The 19,367-nt window shown below is 38.1% G+C and overlaps 1 protein-coding gene across 1 annotated transcript; it reads left to right on the top strand.

Annotated features, from left to right (window-relative positions):
* The first annotated feature begins 77 nt into the window (after positions 1-77).
* On the top strand, positions 78-17,502 carry SAMM50 (SAMM50 sorting and assembly machinery component). The gene is made up of 15 exons (XM_082492099.1): positions 78-193; positions 2,491-2,601; positions 3,832-3,933; positions 4,719-4,806; positions 5,913-6,019; positions 8,000-8,130; positions 8,346-8,433; positions 8,990-9,118; positions 9,821-9,892; positions 11,081-11,167; positions 13,570-13,640; positions 14,397-14,464; positions 15,293-15,439; positions 16,342-16,483; positions 17,293-17,502. Exons 1-15 carry the CDS (start codon positions 173-175, stop codon positions 17,336-17,338), a joined length of 1,410 nt encoding a protein of 469 aa, XP_082348225.1. The 5' UTR covers positions 78-172; the 3' UTR covers positions 17,339-17,502.
* The last annotated feature ends 1,865 nt before the right edge of the window (positions 17,503-19,367 follow it).

Genomic DNA, 19,367 nt, shown 5'->3' on the forward strand with positions numbered 1-19,367 from the left:
CGCGCGCCTTCCCGGCCGGAAGCCGCTGGGCAGCGCAAGATTCGCCCCGCCTCTTCCCCTCTCCTCCGGCCAATGGGAGCCGGGGCGGGGCTGCCTGTCATGGCCGCCCCCGTGCCGCGGCCTTGAGCGCCAGCGGCCCTCAGCCCGCACGGCCCCGCCGCCCTTTGCCGCCATGGGCACCGTGCACGCCCGGGTAAGCGCCGCGCCGCGGGGCAGCGGAGAGGGGTCCGACGGAGGGCGGAGGAGCGCGGCCGGCGCTCGCCCCCGCCCCGGGCCTGGCCCGAAGGTCGAAGGCGACCTTCGGGCCAGGCCCGGGGCGGGGGCGAGCGCCGGCCGCGCTCCTCCGCCGGCCGCATCGCGACTGACCGTGACCGGGCTGTCCTGCCCTTCCTTCCCCGAGGGGCTCTGCCCAGGCCCGGGCGGCGGCATCGCGGGTCTCCGTGCCCAGTGGCGCTGGGGGGGAGGGGGGGGTGGCAGCCGGGCCCGTAACCGGCGTCCTGTCAGGAGTGTGTGCGCGGCCCCGGCTGGTGGCGGGCGGGGGGGTGGGGGGATGGGTAGGGGTAAGGTCAGGGGCTCGCTGCCGCCGTCCCGGTGGTCGGACCGAGGCTCTTTGCCTTCGCTTCGCGGGTTTTCCTTTCTTCCCCGGCGGCTGTCGGGGTTGACCTTGCCACCGGGGGGCTGACAAGAGCCAGGCTGAGTAAATGAAAACGGAAAAAAAACGCGAAAAAAAAAAAAAACCAAACCAAAAAAAAACCCCACCCACAAAGTTAAGAGAAACTGCCCCACAACTGCAGCTCTCACGCAGTGACAAGTGGAGGTTGTGGGTTTGCGTTTCCCCAGCAATTGTGTAAAGCATTGTGTAAAGAGGTCTGTTGTGTCTCGCACGCCGGAAGCACTCGGAGATCCCGGTGAGCAGAAGTGCAAATCTCCGAATCCATATGCCATTGCTTAAAGAAGGAAGGTAAAGATTTAAGTGTTCGTCGTGGTAGAACAAGAAGTGGTGGTTGTAATGGCCACAGAAAAAGTGTGTCTTAAACATCAGAAAAGAATTTCAGAGAGTAAGAATATGTAGGCTCTGACATACTTAAGGAAGGCATTGAATTCTCAATGCCTCAGTTCTTCATTAAAGAAGGATCTCTCAGGATAATTTTAAATAAGCAGCCCACTCTTGAGTATTCTGCTTTATGGAAAGGCGTAGGAGCTGTGTGAGACAGGTTATGACAAAGTCAGACTATAAGAATTATCAGAGTGTGATGCAGAAAAAGTCAGTGGTGCTGCTGACTAAACCAAAGGAATCGCAGTGCAAATCATAAGTCCATTTGGTGAAATATTTTGTGAATTTGGCTTAAACTACTTTCCCTTGAAAACAACCATGGGAAGCCTGCATAGGCGCGTTTAAAACTGATGTAAATAATAGGTATGATTAATGAGTGACTGACTTATTTGGGGGCTAAGAATGGTCTGGATGATTCCTCAAGATCCCAGGTAGGAAACCTCTTTCCTGTTGAAAACCAGCAGGCTTTTACATAGAGTTTAATTAGACTGAGGAATATATTGCTACAGGGGACTGTTAAGGCTCCAGAGTATCTAATTACCATGACTAATTTAATTTTTATTTCAATTTTTTTCTCATATTCTTGGTTTTATATCCATCTGCAGTATAAACTGATGTACAATATTGTGTGGATAGAGAGTGTTTCACGTTTGCCTGAAAATTATTGGGAGCGAGAGAGGATTCTGTGTTCATTTAACTTGATTCTGATATGTAACAGCAATTTACTATTCCAGCAAAACAGCTATCCTTAAATAATGCAGCAAGTACTATATTAGTGACTTAAGACTAAAAGTAGATTTACTGAGTTATCCAATCCTGACCTCTGCTTTTGCAGGTAACCCTCTATTCACCCGTGCTTGAATCCATTATCTTCTGATAAGTCTTATTTTAGGAGTTTTTCAGGTATAGTAAATAAAGCCATGCTGTGCTGGAAATTATTTTGATTAAAATGTTCACCTCTGATGGATAGAGGCTGAGGTTCTTGAGCATTACTTGGAAGGATACTTTTAAAGGAAATATTAAAATGTAGAAGCATATAAAAGTAACATGCTGAAAACACATTTTTTTTCCATTGTTCAACATTCACACTCCTCTTCCTCCCAAAAACCCAAACTAAGTAATTTTCTTTTAAGAAGGTAGAATTCATCTTTAACACGGGAAGCATGCCTTAAAAGTAAGGTTATTTTTGGAAGAGGGCTGGGTATTTTTGAGAAGTCATTCAACATGGAAGCTATTCAGCTTTCATTAAAAATTTTAGCAAGCAGGTAGGTAAGTGTGCTAGTAATTCCCCCCCTCATTTTAATTCTTCTCTTTTGCTTTTTTCCCCTTGTGATCTGATGAGCACAGCATCAAGAACCGTAGCCTTTTTCCTTTGCAAAAGGTATAAATCACAAATCATGTACCATATTACACACAGTTTTCTTTTATGCTTTCAGAGTTTGGAGCCTCTTCCAATGGGAGGGCCAGACTTTGGTGCCTTGGGAGAGGAAGCTGAACTGGTTGAAGTTGAACCTGAAGCCAAGCAGGAAATTCTCGAAAACAAAGATGTAAGTACCTGAACAACATCCCAGTGTTTTCCTTAAGAGAAATGTTTTGGCACCCTTGCTTGCTTGTTTTCCCTAAGAGAACTTTCTAAACTATGGTTTAAGATGTGAAAGAATTAAATTTCATACTGTGAATTTAATCTGATGTTGTCTAGTTCCTGTTCTTTTTTTCCTTATCACAGGAGTTATTGTTAAAATTTAGCTTTTTTAGACCTGTTTCCAGATGCTCCTTTGCTCTCTCTCTCATAAGAGATTACTGCTTCTGCAACACTGCTTAGGAGCAAAACAAGCCGCTGTCCTTAATCTACTAGAGTATTAGCCAGGTTGGGGTAAACTATCACCACGTGAGTTATATTACTAAGGGAAATACTAACTTCAGCAGGGGATGGTAACTTTTTTTTTTTAATATTTCACATGTATCAGCATGTCTCTCTTGGCCCACAATATGTTTAGTCATGCTAGAAGGGTGAGATATCATGTATTATCTTAGTTTTTATGAAAATTTTGCTTTCCCTTATGCTGCTCAGAGTCATCCTCACTAGAAGCTTAGTAATAACATTTGTTTTTTATTTAGTTCATTACATATATATTCTCATAGGAATTTTTTAAGCAATTTGCAGTAACTCTAGATTGCTCTTATTCTGCTAATTTATGTGCAAATACATGAAGGATTTGCAGATTTTTTTTTTTTTTTTACGCTTACCCCTAAAGTTATAATACACTGAAGAGGCTAGAAAAATAATGGAAATGCAATCACTGTAGTCCATTTGTACCAGCTAACCTGGAATGTGTTGTGATTTTTTTTAAGATCAAATTATCTCAGATGATTATAGCTGTAGCTATATCTTGTAGCTGATACAAGAAATAGCTAACTACAACTAACTACATGTTTTGTCTCACGTGTCTTAGTATCTCAGTGTGATTTCTGCAGAGACTTATTTGTCCATACAACACTTACGACTAAAATCCCAGCAGCTACAGTCCGTTACTGTCTCTTCTGCTACAACCAGTATTAGCTTTGGTGTTCGAGTTCTTTTTTCTTTAATTTTTGTGTTAAGGGAACAACTATCCAGAATTTTAGATACTACTGATTTCTAATAAGGTAGGTTAGCAGTAACTAGCCTAGGAATCTTCAGTTTTTCACTTGGACAACAATATTTTTCTCTGCGTGGGTCATTTTGATATTATTAGATGTAAATTCAGTATTTGTGTTTAAACATCTGTTCTGTTTAGGTGGTGGTTCAGCATGTGCACTTCGATGGACTTGGAAGGACCAAAGATGATATTATCATGTATGAAATCTCTGATGTTTTCAAGGCTAAAAATCTCATTGATGTAAGTACTGTACTGAATATCAGACCTACTGTTTAAAAATTCAGGTTACAGTTTTGTGTCTTTTTCCTGCTTTGGGCTTTCCTTCAGACATGGGGCAGCTTTGTCAAGTTTTGTGATGATTCTGACCTTGTGATGTGGAAGCCAAACTTAAATATGAAATACTGGTAGATACTGTATTTTCTGATGTATTCAGCTGAAAGAGATTGTGAGATAGCAAATAGTTAGATTTTTTTCAGCTTCACTCTTCCCATTGAGGATTGCTAACTGTGTAGGTGACGCTTTCAATTAGTTTGCTTAAGACAAATTATTGGGTCTTTGCACAGATAACTGATGACAGTCTCCACAGTGGATCAAAGCGTGAGTTAGCCTGAATGTCCTTGCACTTCTAGGTGGTGATCCTCCTGGAGTATGGCTGGCAATTAGACCTGTAAAGTGGTCTGGATTTAAACAGATTAGGGTGTTTGGTTTTTTTGCCGAAAGCATGGGCCCTGTAAATAGATGTGTAAGTTTTAAGTACTGAAACCTGTTTGAATAATAGGTTTAAGTGTTGTAACAATTAGGGTGCATACTAACAAAGGGTAGGAATTGAGCTGGATGCTCCGGGTTTAATTTATTGCTTTACAGATTCAAGTGTTAAAGTGGTTGTGATCTGTTTTGAAGGTGCATATATGTCTCTTTGTATACAAAATCTGTGAATATTGTATGACTTAGCTGCATTTCAACTATTTTATCCTAGTTATTTTTTGTTAACCTGAAAGAATGAGCTACTTTATCTCATCCTGTAGGTGATGAGAAAATCACATGAAGCCCGTGAAAAGTTGCTTCGTCTAGGTATCTTTAGACAGGTAGAGGTTCTGATTGATACCTGTCAAGGTATGTATTGCTTCATTAATCCTCACCTTTTTTCTCATACACACATAGACATGTGCATACTTATAATGTACATTTCCCTGTGTAATAGCTTAGACATTTTTTGTGTATATAACTTACTTTCTCATATACCTGTATATATTTTAGATGTACATGTAGGTGTGCTATATATATGAGTATATGTGTCTACATCCATTATCCCTATGAAAAAGATGTGTTTGCATGTGTCCGTATATATGTGTATGTGTATATAAATATTACTTGTATGCATGCAAAAATGAGTGAATTTCCAGCACTAAAATAATTACAATGCACATCCCTTAATCCAGAGTTTCAGAGGAACACTTGAGGATAAGCTTGAAAATGTGTCCTTTACTTCCATGTATTACACATCACGTAACTGGTACTATACCAGCACATCCTTGCTGCTTCAGGAAATACCCTAGTATTCCTAAATTGTATCAGTGCTTGTGATTAAAAATTGGCTTATAGTATATATGGGGCAGCTGAATGTATGCAGGTTTCACAGTAAAGCTCAGTTTTCATTTCTGGGCTTGTGGTTACTTTTCAAACTCGTTGCTTTCTCTTCAGCAGAGGAAAGTTGTGTTATTGAGAGAGAAACACAGTGCAGTCCCAAAGGTTGTTGGTGATAGGATTCTTTCCTAGTTGCTTCAAGCAGAATTCGGTTCCTTTGACAGCTGCGGTAGCCAGAGCCCTGAGGGAACTGAGTGGTTTCTGTTGTTCAGCACTTACCTGCAGAGTACTGGGAGCTCTGCCCTAGTGACGGTGTTTTTCTTGCTATGTCTAGATCACTTTAATTTCTCTTTATTCTAATGTAAGAATTTGCGTACATCTTTGTTTTTAGAGGGTCACCACTTCATATTCAAACTACTGTGTTGATTAGAGCCAGTCATGCTTTGATTGAACCAAATTCTGCACTCATATCCAAACGATGACTTTTTCTCAAGCCATTTTTCTTTGTAATGTAGACTTTAATTATATCATTTAATTCAACCAGTTTTCAAATAATTCAAGTAATCTTCTGTATGCATTTTTTTAAATAGCTCTCTAGAGACCATACCTGTTTGTTTGTGTGTTTGTTTATGTAGGAGATGATGCCCTTCCAAATGGTTTAGATGTAACCTTTGAGGTAACAGAATTGAGAAGACTAACTGGAAGCTATAACACTATGGTTGGCAACAATGAAGGCAGTATGGTATGGATTATTTCAAATAATTATTAATTCCTTTTGATATTCCTTTTACTTTCATGTTTCAAAGTAGCAAGTAGCTACTAGCAAATTACTAGCAAGTAATTTGGTGATTAAATAAGTAAGGACTTGATCTGAGCCAAATTATTTTCTTGATCCAGCTTTACTAAGGCTTTGCCAGACCTTTGTCTCTAAAGAGTCTTGTATTAGTTAGGCTTTCATTCAGCAAAAGCCTATTTTGAGCTAGGGAAGAATGCTGTAGCTTCCAACTCAGCATGTTAATTCTTTAATTCTTAAAATGACTTAAATTATTTCTTGATAATTTTTAAGACACTTTATCTACTGGAGAGATTAGTGAGTCCTTAGGCATTTAGTTTTTGAGATCTATTTAAAGTGTTTTTCTTCTCAGTCAAAATGCTTTATGTTGGACTTAGAAATTGTTCTTGGGTTTCACTGTTTTAGCCCAGTACCGGTTATTCTGGGATGCAAAGTGCTTAGGTTTCCATAACATACAAACTGTGGAACTTGTTTCCATTTGATTCAATTAAGGATGCATCAAATTAAAATGTTGCGTGAAAAATATTTACCAATTGACACAAAAAGTAACAGTCGTACTGTTGTTCTGTTAATGCGCTTTTAATGGAAGGGCTGGTGTAAGTACATCGTGTTTTCAGGTGCTCATTCCTGCACCCATTCTGCCTTCTCATGTGCACAGTGCAGCTGTGTCTGGGGCTGGTAGATAAGCCAGATCAAGGGACTCATCCTTTTCTTCTTAGGGGTATTTTTAACCTGGATAAGATACTGCATGACTCAGGTGATGGTATTGTGTGAGTGCAGGGAGAATAGGAACTCAGTGGGTTGAGAGCTGCTTATGCAGCTTCGCTGCTGAGAGAAATGTCCAGGGTGTTGTGGCCTGAATGAACCCAGTGGGGCATCTTACTTGTTGGTTCTAGCGCATTTGAAAACAGTCAGGAAGCTGCTTTGATTTCTCTTTTTGTACTCAGCTTCCCCTTCTATTTAATTTTAATTTGTTAAAGAGAATTTAAACATTTGAGTGTTACGAAAGCATGACTTGTATACACCGGTCTTTGGAAGCAGAGATTATGGTTCCTTAAGAGTTAAATAGATTTGACAATTTATTCTAATCCCTTAAATTCATCTGAAGCCTATAGATGTAATATTTCATACTGATAGCCCTTTGGATTAGCAGTTTCTGGTTAGTTGAATAATTGTATATTAGCCATCATCACAAAGTTCAGGTGACTGATTTGCTTCCAGTAGGTGTTAGACAAAGGCGGTCAGGATTTGGTAGCTTTTTTACATTCTTTTAAAATAGAATACACAACAATAGAACAGTCCTGATAGTGTCTGTGCTTGGAGAAAACCTCCGCCATCCTTTCTGCCAAAGGGCCAAGAGCTGCCAAAGGGGATACAAGCAATTTGTCAGAACAGGTAAAAGCGTTTACCTAGTTTCTGGAGAATTGTAATGGTATGTTGTACTGCCGTCAGGACTGACTGCAAAAGTATCTTGTTCTTCAAAACAAAAATACAAGGGAGGGGTTCTGTATTGATAATTTTCCACTGGCTTATTGCTGTGGTTCCAATCAACCCTACCTGGCTGGAAAATCTGCAGTTGCAGAGCAGTTGCTAATTATGTCAAAGACTTGATTCTCCCAGACTTTGAGACTGGCTGGGAGATTTTGCTTGAAATAACAGCAGTACTAAAGATACAGTGAGAACACAGATTTAAGTCAGCAGCTACTGGACAGCTCTAGAAATTGGATGATTAACTGTTACTTGTGCTATTGTGATGGCTTTTGCTGCCAGAGCAAAGAGAAACTTAACTTACAAGAAAACCAGGTTCAGTTACCACTATTTTTTAATACCTTCATTTCTTTTTCCTAGGGTAGGTATGCTCATCTTCAGCATATGATTAAGGTGCAAGATAGCAAACCATATGAAATGTTTGTTTTTTATTTTCCATAGGTACTTGGGCTGAAGTTCCCAAATCTCTTTGGACGTGCAGAAAAGGTAACCTTCCAGTTCTCCTACGGAACAAAGGAAACTTCATATGGCCTGTCATTCTTCAAACCACAGCCTGGAAACTTTGAAAGAAAGTAGGGGATGCATTTTTGAGTACTTGTCTGTTTTTTATTGGAGGAATATAAAACAATTAGTTAGATCTTTCATTGAGTGATAATTACGTTTATTCCTTTGCTGAGAGTATGTTAATAATGTAGCAGAGCTGGTTTCTTAAGTTTTTGTGATAAGTTGAAACTATTTAAGTAGGTGGAGTTTTACTTTCAAACCTACCAGCAATGTTGTGTTTCAGTTTTTCAGTTAACCTGTATAAAGTAACTGGGCAGTTCCCTTGGAGCTCTCTTCGTGAAACTGATAGAGGAATATCAACGGAATTTAATGTAAGTGTAGCACAAGCGTTTGTAGAACACATGCTTCATTTACGTTTAATTCAGGTCACAGTTGGCTTTCGCAAATAGTTGTTTTACTTTTTTAATGATTGAAATACTTGTGCACAGGGCTAACTTGCCATTGTTTGAAAGACTTCAACAATTTTAACATTACAGAGGTAATACATCTTAGTCTTTTTCTTAGAGTTCAATCTTATTTTGTCCATATAAAAATACCAGTGTGTTTTTCTCCAGATTTTTAACGTTTGAAGTATCATTTCAGAGAGGCAGTTGGTTGCCTAACTCACTGTATCATCCCAATTCAAGATATTTTTCCTTTGGGGTGGCTTAAGTAGTGTGCACCTGCTTGGAGAAACTCTCTTGGCTGGAACAGAATTAGCATTACTCAGAAATGAAAAAGGATTTCTCTCTGATTCAAGAAGTTTGGAAAGAAAAAGCGTAGACTCATGTATAAATAAACTTCAGAGAGAAAGATTTTTCAGGGAAATGTTTATTTTAATTTTGTAGCAAAAAATTTTTCATGTCTTATGCAATTCTTTATTTGTAGTTTCCAATCTGGAAGACCAATCACACACTGAAGTGGGAGGGTGTGTGGAGAGAGCTTGGCTGCCTGGCTAGAACAGCATCCTTTTCCGTTCGAGAAGAAAGTGGACACTCTCTTAAATCTTCTCTCTCTGTAAGGCTTTTCCTGATAATTTTTTAAAACACATTAATTTGAGTAAGTTCATACTTATGAATGATACCAAAGGAGCTTTTTGTCTTAGTAGGTAGCGTGTTTTACTTCAAACATCTTTTGCTGTGTTTGGTCATTCACACAGAGTCATCCAGGAAGTCCGAAGAGAAAACATACTTTCAGAGTTGACTGTTGGGTTTTGATTGTTGCATAGGCCGGCTTGTTCTGTCTGCAGGGCCTCCCTCCTTGTCATCTGCCATCTCTTTTTGCAGAATTGTCTTGTTTTGTAGAAGACAGGATCAGTAAATTTCCTCATCCTACAGTTGCTGTGCCCTTTCCGAATATTATTTCCTGTAGCAGTTTTTGATTACTTGTTGTCTATAACTTACAGCTTACAAATTGTAGGAGTAGGAATTGCAAGTTACCGTCACAAAATCGGTGATTTACACTGTGACATTGTTGCTGCTATGTTTCTGGTGTGTACTGTGGCCAAAAGATAAAAATGTACGTATTTCATGTGGCCTCCAAATTCAAAACCAAGTTCATCTGTAGGTATATTGTTCCCAAATCCATGAAGCAACACTAGCCTTAGCTGGAGCTGTGGTTGTCTTCCACTGTTCACACAATTTTTGAAGGAAAATAATAGTGGCACTCTGGCATTCAACAGATAAGAGAACCTAAAAATGATTGTTTGATTCTTTTCAGCATGCCATGGTAATTGATTCCCGGAACTCCTCAATCTTACCAAGACGAGGTGCTTTGCTGAAAATTAATCAGGTAGTATTAAATCACTTATGCTATTATTGGATTTTACCTGTAAGTGTGTTTGAGTGAGTCTTAATTTATCTAATAGATGTTCCTGTTAAAAATGTCTAAAGTTAGAAATTAATCATAAATTGACTAGGATACAGTGATGACCCCTATTTACTTTTTATCCTTATGGTGTGTGCCTTTTAAAATCATGAAACCTTTTTTATGGTGGCAAATTTTCATTTCTATACCATTGGTCAAAGAGAGGTGGCAAATTTTTTACAGTGGCAAATTTTCATTTGTATACCATTGGTTAAAGAGCACAGCCATTTTATCTCACCATTAGCATTAAATTATTTATTAGCTGAGATACATTATCCCTGACCGTATTTACTCTGCACTTTACAGTAGGTATTAGATCTTGTTTTCTAACGCTGTTGTGTAAGACTACCAGACTGTGGTCCTGTTGCTACTTACAAAGTTTGTAAGTCTTAGAATTAAAAATGAAAGACTAGGTAAAAACAACTCTCAAAGGCATACACATGTATCATTTTGGCACAGAAAATGGTTTTCACTTTTGTCACTTTCTGAGCTTTTAGAAAAGCTGGGTTTTCTGCTGGATTGGTTAATACTTCAGAAGCATTTACTTCTGCAGTGCTTTACAAGCAGATTGCTTTGAAATGCCATTAGAACTAGAAGTGCTACTGTTCCTGTAAGCAGCAGTGAACTATTCTGTTTCTGAGTGAGAAGGGTGGTTATAACTCAGGGTTCAGCTAACATATCATTTGTTAGATGCTGCCTCTTAACACTGATTCAGTTGCTTGTTATTTTCAGCTAGCACTGATGTAATGCAACTGGCTATCTTGTTCTTCAGCCTAGCTTTAGTACATATGAAATCTTCTCAGGTCCTAGGTAAATACAGTAAGAGGTTTGATTTCAGGTACTGAATTTTCCAGCTCCGTTCCGTTTGCTGTTATTTCCAAAATCATTTAGAAAGCAATAGCCTGGTTTACTATCTAGGGAGAAAAATGCTGCTCATTGTTCTGAGGGTCATGCATGTTTCTTCATTGGTCCAAAATTCAGTTGTCTCTCCATACCAGTGTATCTATTTCTTGTACAGAAAACACTGCTTATGCTGATGCAGACATGATGAAGTTTTGGGAGGAAGAAACATGTAATATCCGTTACAACTTCCGTAAATTTATGTCTTTGCAGGAGTTGGCCGGCTATACAGGTGGAGATGTGAGCTTTCTAAAAGAGGATTTTGAATTTCAGTTGAATAAGCAACTTCTCTGGGATTCGGTAATTTTTTGAAAGATATTTTAGTAATTGATCCAAGGAAGTAAAAGATGGACAGAGTAGATATCGTGATTTGATTTTTTTTTTGAACCTGAAGTACTCTTTATTTTTAACCTGACATTTCTGTCGTGCACAGTCACTTGAGAAGTGGACAGCTGGGAAAGAAGGACTTGTCTGACAGTTAATGATATGAACTGTTTTCCTTTCAGAAGTAAAGTTGGGCATCTCTGTTCTTTGTAATCTTTCTTAAGGGTGATTTTTCAAAAACTTACAGCAGGCTTTATTCTGTGTCTTTCACCTGGTTATGAATATTCTGACTAATCTTGGTTTAGTTTCCTTTTGTCATTGTAAATTATGAATATGTGACTACTGATTTTGGTATCATAGCATGTAATTATTTCCTCTATGTAAAATTATTGAGCAAGAATGGAAAGGCTGATTTCACTACAACTCTAAGCTTGCAGTGCAACATTTTGAACTTCTTCATATTTGTACACAATGAACAATTTAAGTTCCAATGAGAAAGGCACATGGTAGTGTGACAAGTTTATGCGACGCCAGTCTGCCACCCTGTAGGCAGAGCACATCCCGTATTTTATGGTGTGTTGTCTACTTTAATACTTTGGTTTGGAGTAACTGTGTGGTTTTAAAGCAAATTTGTATGTCATAATCACTGAAAAGTCTTGGTTTGGTTGGCAGAGCCATTCTTGTGTATACCAACTATATTTCCTTCAGAGGGAATGACACTTGGATAACTCCAAGTTCATGTTTAGTGTACTCCAGCTTCTTACCAGAACATGAAGTCTTAAATTTCAAGCATCTTCAACAGCATAGAGCTAGTATTAGGTTGAAAGAGGTGGTTTTTTGCTTAGTGAAAGAATAATTTAACGATATGCTAGAAATATTCCTGTCTGTATTTAGAAAGAAGTTCTTTATCACATGAAGATGGTGCAGTAAGTTCTTGTATCATAGCTGAATGGGGAATTAAACAGCAACTTCCATTATGAAGATTTAAAAATCGGAGATTACAGTAATTTGCATCCCAACATACTCAAAAAAAAACCCAAAACCAAACCAAACCAGAAAAGCATTAAGAAGATCTCTGACTCTTGAAAGCTTTTGAAGTAGTACTGGAATAATGAAGAAATTCTAGGAGACTGGAAGAATGTTAGTATTATGCCAACAATACAACTGAAAAACTCCAAGCTACTTCTGTAGTGCAGATGCTAATGGACTGATGCTGTAAGGATCTGTCAGTCTCCTGTTGCATGCTTTTATTCTTAGGTGACTCAGTGCAATGAAGTTCTTGAGTTAGTTAGACCAGTGAGACCAACACAGAAGGGCATTTTAAGGCTATTTGTTCTACCCCTTTCTTATTACATTGTTATATTTGCACCTTCCACATGGTGGAAGAAAAGGCATTGCCTGATGGGTGCACTTCTAGTCATCTGACATTTATTTGCTGACCTTCAGCTGAGAAAGAAAGTGTATTCTCTTATGGAGTAATTTAATGGCTCCATGGCTGCACAAAGAAGGTTGCTAATGTGCCTGCACTGCGAATGAAAGCGAAGCATATCTTATCATGTGGTGTACATAAAATTATGTGATCCATTGTTCATGAGCATAGAGTTGCATGCAACTGGCTATTGCACATGCTGTGTGTTGTGTAACCAGATAACGCGCATGATGAGTTCACATCTGATTATGGCAGGGGAGGCATCTGGGGACTCTCAGGGCAGAAGGTAGTAGGGGTGAGCTGTAAAATTAGAGAAATTATCTAACATCTTTAGCCTAGGTATCGACAATATAGCTCACCATCTGACAGTAGTACTTTTACTTGGTACACAGGCAGCAAGGAAATGTATTTATTACAGTGATTTGGCTCCCAAGAATTACTGTATGCATAAGCAGTAATGCTGTACATGTATTTGATGTCAGTATAGTGAGTTGCAGAAGGTGGGTTCATTTAATTATAAGGCTAATTTACAGACTGGTAATAATTGTACATTTTTGGTGGCTATTTGCTGGACTTAGTCTCCTTTGGGTTTAAAATTGCCAGGACTAATTTATGTCAGCAGGGTTATCTTATTTCAAGACATGAAAATTCATAAGAAAATAGGAGCTGGATGAGTGTTCTCTTTAGCCATTGTGAAAAGTAGCACTTGGTTCAAATATGCTGACTCTTTCAAGATGTGGCACTGCATAAAAGAAAGAGGGCAGCAATGATCAAGAGTTTCCTGAAAATACCCTTACTAATGGTGTGATATCCATGCATACAATCTGATCATCTGTACCTTTCTGTCAGACTAATGGGACCTCTGCCTGTTACTGAGTGATGAAATTTTACTGTTTTTAGGGAAATTAAGTAATATGTATTAATAAACAACAACTTTTTCTCTCCGAAGGTTTTTTCAGCATCACTTTGGGGTGGAATGCTAGTACCTATTGGAGACAAGCCATCCAGTATAGCCGATAGGCAAGTTTTTTAAATGTTTCTTAATTTTTTTCAGTCAACTCTGGTGATGTATACAGCAGAGCCTATAGTAGAAGAGAGAAGCAGTAGTAGTTCTAGTTCTGAGGATAATAAAATAAGTTTCTAGTTAGCTTTAATTGAATGTTAGTACTCAAGCCATGCCTTCTGTTTTTGATTTTCATATTGGGCTAGTATAAATTTATAATTTGCTGTGTAGTATCTCTGCCTGCAAATATTTATGGTTGCAAAATGGTAGTCAACATCTGCAAAGGTAACACTGTAGGTATTGTTAGAAGTAAAGCCATATTGTAACTGCATTGGCTTTTTAGGCGATTTTGCCATGTAACACCTGTATTTAAAGACCACTAGCAGAAACCATTTAGACTTAAATTTATTTACAATAAATACTAAGTGTTAACTTCACACGTGATAGATTGTAAATACAGTATTTCTATCAAAATTACTACAACAGACAGAATCAGACAGTATCCTGATTCTTCTTCAGTGATGGGGAATCTTCTGTTTTGATCATTGTAAGTGATAGGAAACTGATTTTGATTTTTAATACTTCCATTTATTTGGAATTTCTTTGCCAAATGCATCAGGATTTAGATTTCTTGTATTTTTTTAAATACACTCTACTAAACCTGTTACAAAGTTACCTGTAATTGTGAAAAGCAATGTTAGAAGTATGGCTAGATATTTTCAAATATGTCCTTTCAAGTGAATCATTAAATTAACTTTGACTGTGTTCACTAGGTTTTACCTTGGTGGACCAACAAGCGTGCGTGGATTCAGTATGTACAGCATTGGACCCCAGAGTGAAGGTCTGAAACTTTTAAATCCCACTCCCCTGACAATACTTTAAATATTAGTGTGCAATAAAGAATCAAATTCTGTCCTCAAGCTTTGTATAACTTAGAAATAATTGCACTCATTCTGCACTTTGAATCTGAGAAGTGTTATGTCTTTGATCTGTCGTTACATATTAGTTCACAATGGAATAAATCCCAGTAGTTCTTAGTTAAGCCACAAGCTACTTCTGTAAACCAAGTGTGTGTTCAGACTTGCAGTATGTCACTTTAATTAGTAAGAAACCTTCAAGCTTAAAAAGTTCCCTGAAAGATGGTTATAGCAACAGTCACATTAATTCTCTATTTGGTAGAGCATATGTTCAAGTAGCTTAGGGGAAAGGTATCTTAGGGGAAAGGTAATGTGATCAACAAAGGCATTCTGAGAGCTAAGAGCTTTTCGAGTTCTATCCTTTACTCTGCTGTTGAATCACTGTTACCAGTGCATTCAGTATTAAGTATCTTTTAAAACTAATTGTTTCATTGTATCAATTTCCCATTTTTAAAACTGAGGCAAGCATTTCAAAAGCGTTCAGGAGATACTCTCTGATGAACCACAGGTAGGTACATGCCTCAGGCTGTTTCCATGAGGGAATGAAGGAAAAGGGCAATTCACTTGGAAGGTTTAAAGAATTGTGTAAGTGCTAATTTTTTACTCGATAGTAGTGAGGTTGGAGAGAGCTAAAAGCGAGTGGCAAGAGTTGTAGAAGTAGCAGTGCAATGTCAAATAACTTAAGGATGTGTTCTTGTTCTTTTAATGTCTTCCACAGTAAATGTTTTTATTCCAACATTTTCCCTAAATAGGTGATTACTTGGGAGGAGAAGCTTACTGGGCCGGAGGCTTACATCTATACACTCCTCTCCCCTTCCGGCCAGGCCGGGGAGGGTTTGGAGACCTTTTCCGAACACATTTCTTCCTTAATGCTGGAAACCTCTGCAATCTTAACTATGGTAAGAGTCAATACAATTGTATATAACAAAACCTGCTTCTCCATATATATATACATAAAAGCAAAAAGAAGGAGAGCTGTTATGTGTCTGTTTACTCAGAAACAGTTTGTTTACTGTGTATATTTTGGTGCCTGTCAAAAAGCTGCTGCTGTTAACTTGTATATTTGACAGATTGCCAACAATTTTTTTAGCTCTCCACATAAATTCAAGCTCAACTCGTAGTAAAGAGAGCAAGGATGGTAACAGTAGTATCCGTGAATTGGTGATGTTTGCAGACCAGTGTGGTAATTGATTAACACCTACTATCTTACACCGTTCTAAAGGGGGATTGGAAAATGATGTTTTGGTGGGATTCTAATGTTTTCTGGGATGAACTAAATAAAAAGTGGTGGCATTACAGTGTAGATGAGGGTGTGGTAGCTGATGTGACTTTATTTTTTTTTCCTCCCATTCCCAACTTTTTACAAGATATATTTTGATGTATTAGTGTATGATTTCAATCAATATTGGGATGTAGTGATATTTGATGTCTGCCTCACTTGATGGAAGAGAGGTAGCATCCATATGGGAGGGAGACACTTTATGAACAACTGAAAAGCAGATTAATCGACTTTAAAACAAAGAGACCCACTAAAGACATTTTAAGTCTTTAGTATTCATTTCCAGATTCACGCAAGTAGGTACCCTATGGTGGGAAATGAAGATCAACCAGCAATCCAAATGAAATCACAGTAGTTTGAGTCCAAGGTACTTGGCATTTATGGGAGTTGTGGGTAGTAAGTAAATTTAGAATCTGCAGGAGGTGCTCAAAGTAGCCTGTCTCCTAGCTGTGAAAATCCGGTTAGCTTTGACCACTTTGACACTCTGCTTCGATTCTTGTTCTCCTGCTTTTTTGCTTTCAGGTGATGGTCCCAGAGCTCACCTACAGAAGTTGGCAGAGTATATCCGGTGGTCTTACGGTGCCGGAATAGTGCTACGACTTGGAAACATTGCTAGATTAGAACTTAACTACTGTTTCCCCATGGGAGTACAGTCTGGTGACAGGTTTGTTTTTTACCCTGATTTCTTTAATAGTAACTGGTTTTAAAGGCTACTGCACTTCTATCTGGTTTTGGCAGAGAATTGCTGCCTTTTAATTTTGTTTATTCTATGCCAGTTTAGAGATTTTTCAGGAGCTGATGCTCTTCTTTCAGCTGGCTATATTCGTGTTGGTTTCACAGTACTTCTTGGTTTAAGACTTTGTATCTCAGGTTTCAATGTTCATTGAACTTGAGATCAGCTGTTGAAATGTACAAATAGCCGTGTAGCAGGTTTTATTTCTTTAGGGGAAATGATCACTCAAACAGCTCATGGGATTTTCTTAAGCCTTCCAAAACCAAATGATTGGATAAATACCAAGTTTAATGTCTTTGCTTGAAAAATGAAAACAAGTTTAACTGTAGATAAAGAGAAAGGGAGAATAAATTAATTTGTTAGCAACCAGTTATCCTACACCAAGCAAATATTATAGCACGTAATAGAAAAGCTTCAGGGGGCCTGTTCTTGCCTGTGAATACTGTGTGAGATACTCTGTATTTTGTACAGGAGTTGGATTATGTTTCTACTTGTTGTTCAAGTGAAATGCAAATGAATAATAGCAATGTGAAAATTACTTACATTTTGCAAATGTAAATACTCCATATGGATGACAGATTAGCAAAGCATTTATTTAAAAAAGCCTTTGTCAGCTAAAATTTGAATTTTAAATTTCCAAAGATGGAAAACCTTGGGAATTTGGGGGTAGGGAGAATTGATTTTAATTTCATCAGTACCTTATATATCACTTACGTTGTTTATCATTTGTTTATTTTCAGGATATGTGATGGTGTTCAGTTTGGAGCAGGAATCAGATTTCTATAATACAGAAACATTTTACATCACTATATGAAATTGTGCTCTGCAGTTGAAATCAAGACTGTAATATAGCTCTATACAGTCTAACTTTTTTCTTGAAATACAGATACAGATCTGAGTGATTTATCTCAGACTCCACAAGAAACTACATTAAAGAATTATACTCCAAAGGTTCATTGTACCTCTGATTCTTACCAAAGAGGGGAGACCGTTTGTAGGATTCTAGCTATTTTAACTTACAGCTTTGTTATTAGTTGTTACTTAAAGTATGAGAGAGTTGTGTCAGAAATTGGCTCATGGATATGGTTCATATGATTATCGTTGTCATTGGCCTGCACTGCCTTCACTCTTGCAACCACAAGTCTCACAAGTGTTGGGATGACCAAGTGCGAGTATGGCTGGAGTGGAAATTAAAGTGGAACAGTTTTTCTCCATCATCAACTTTTGTGAGCAAATGACCCCGAAAAAAATCTGTTACGCATCAAAAATTATTTTATACAAGTAATGGTTGTAAGTGAACCAAAGTGTTCTGATTTTAATATATTTCACTATTGTAAAAACATCTATATTTAAATGCCTCCTACAATCTGAATTGCATACTGTAAAAATTCAAGTTAGCCATCTAGCACAGTAAATACTGAAATTCAAGAATAACTTTGAAAGGTTCAGGGTCCTCAACTCTGAGGTGGTTTTTAGTGTTCTAATGCTCTCAGCGAAGCCATTGACTTGGGCCTGGCAAACACATCTTTTTGTAGCAGTTTCAAAAAAGGGATATGTACACATGCGAGCATATGATACTACCTTGTTTGCTTTTGTGTGAGAGGGATGGGTCTCTATGACTTCTTTAGTTGATAATTTCACTTAGAAGTGACCTCCTGCTTTATCACTTGGCATATATTCCCATTTTCATAAGGTTGGACTAATTCACTAGTTTAGTCCTAACAACTCATCTTTGAAGATAGTTACACACTTTTATTTTTAAGGAATTAATCCTGAGTTGTCATCCTAAGAGAATCGCAACCTAGAATCCACTTTCCCTGCATCTAAATTTACATTTTTTTTTTGTTACTAAGTAAAATCATAATACAAAGAAGGTTCTGTGAGAGTAGAACAGAAATACACAAGCTGTTATACTCCTAATTTCTTCTGCTCAGCTAAAGGCACAAGTTTGGACACACTGGAACTCCACTTGACTGCTGAATGCTGTCAGGACTGCCATGAAATCTTGTCCCCTGTCAAGTTAGCACTGAGACTCCGCTCTAAAGAGACCACAGCTTTATATGTTGCTTTAGCATTGGCATATATTGCTGTTGCTGTAATACAGTAACTAAATCTTTGTTGATAACGTACTTTCTAAAATATGAAGGCTAGAAGCTGGTCTGCCTAGTTTTGCAGAGCTCTGCTTGACTAAACATCCTTCCCTTCTTATAAAGTTGCAGCAACAGGATCACAGATGTTCAAGACAGAAAATTGTGTGAATGACAGAAGTCAGGTCTATTTCAAATACAAAAATTTAATATAAATAACCTTTTTCAGTGTGTGTATCTAACAGCTACTGTAGCAAATACATATTTAACAAAACATTTCTGATGATTTTGGTTTTGTTACGAGATAAAATACGACACTATGTTAAGAATGTCAATAAATGTTACTAGTTTTTCTCCATCACTATCTACATTTTGACATATAAAAATATTTTTAATGGGAATGTTTAGATACCAAAATACTGTTAGATACCAAAGTACTCTCCTAGGAGTTCAAAGTTTATTTTGGTCCTTTTGATAAAATTAGATGTATTCTGTTGCCTTAACAACTCTTTTTTTGTACACATTCTTTGTTGCTGAAGGCTGCTCAAGTATAGTACTTTAATATTACATGAGAGAGCCCTAAGTGAGTATAGTGGTCTTCCTGAGCTGAGCAGGCCTCAGGAGGAGCCTCACCCCCAGGCTGCACACTAAGCAGCAGGTTGTCCACAGTTAAGTTTTGAGAGAACTGTGATCTAGATGAGAAATCAGGGATGAATAGAGGAAACAGT

Source organism: Vanellus vanellus (assembly GCF_965231255.1).
Source record: "Vanellus vanellus genome assembly, chromosome: 1".
NCBI classification, from domain to species: Eukaryota; Metazoa; Chordata; class Aves; order Charadriiformes; family Charadriidae; genus Vanellus; species Vanellus vanellus.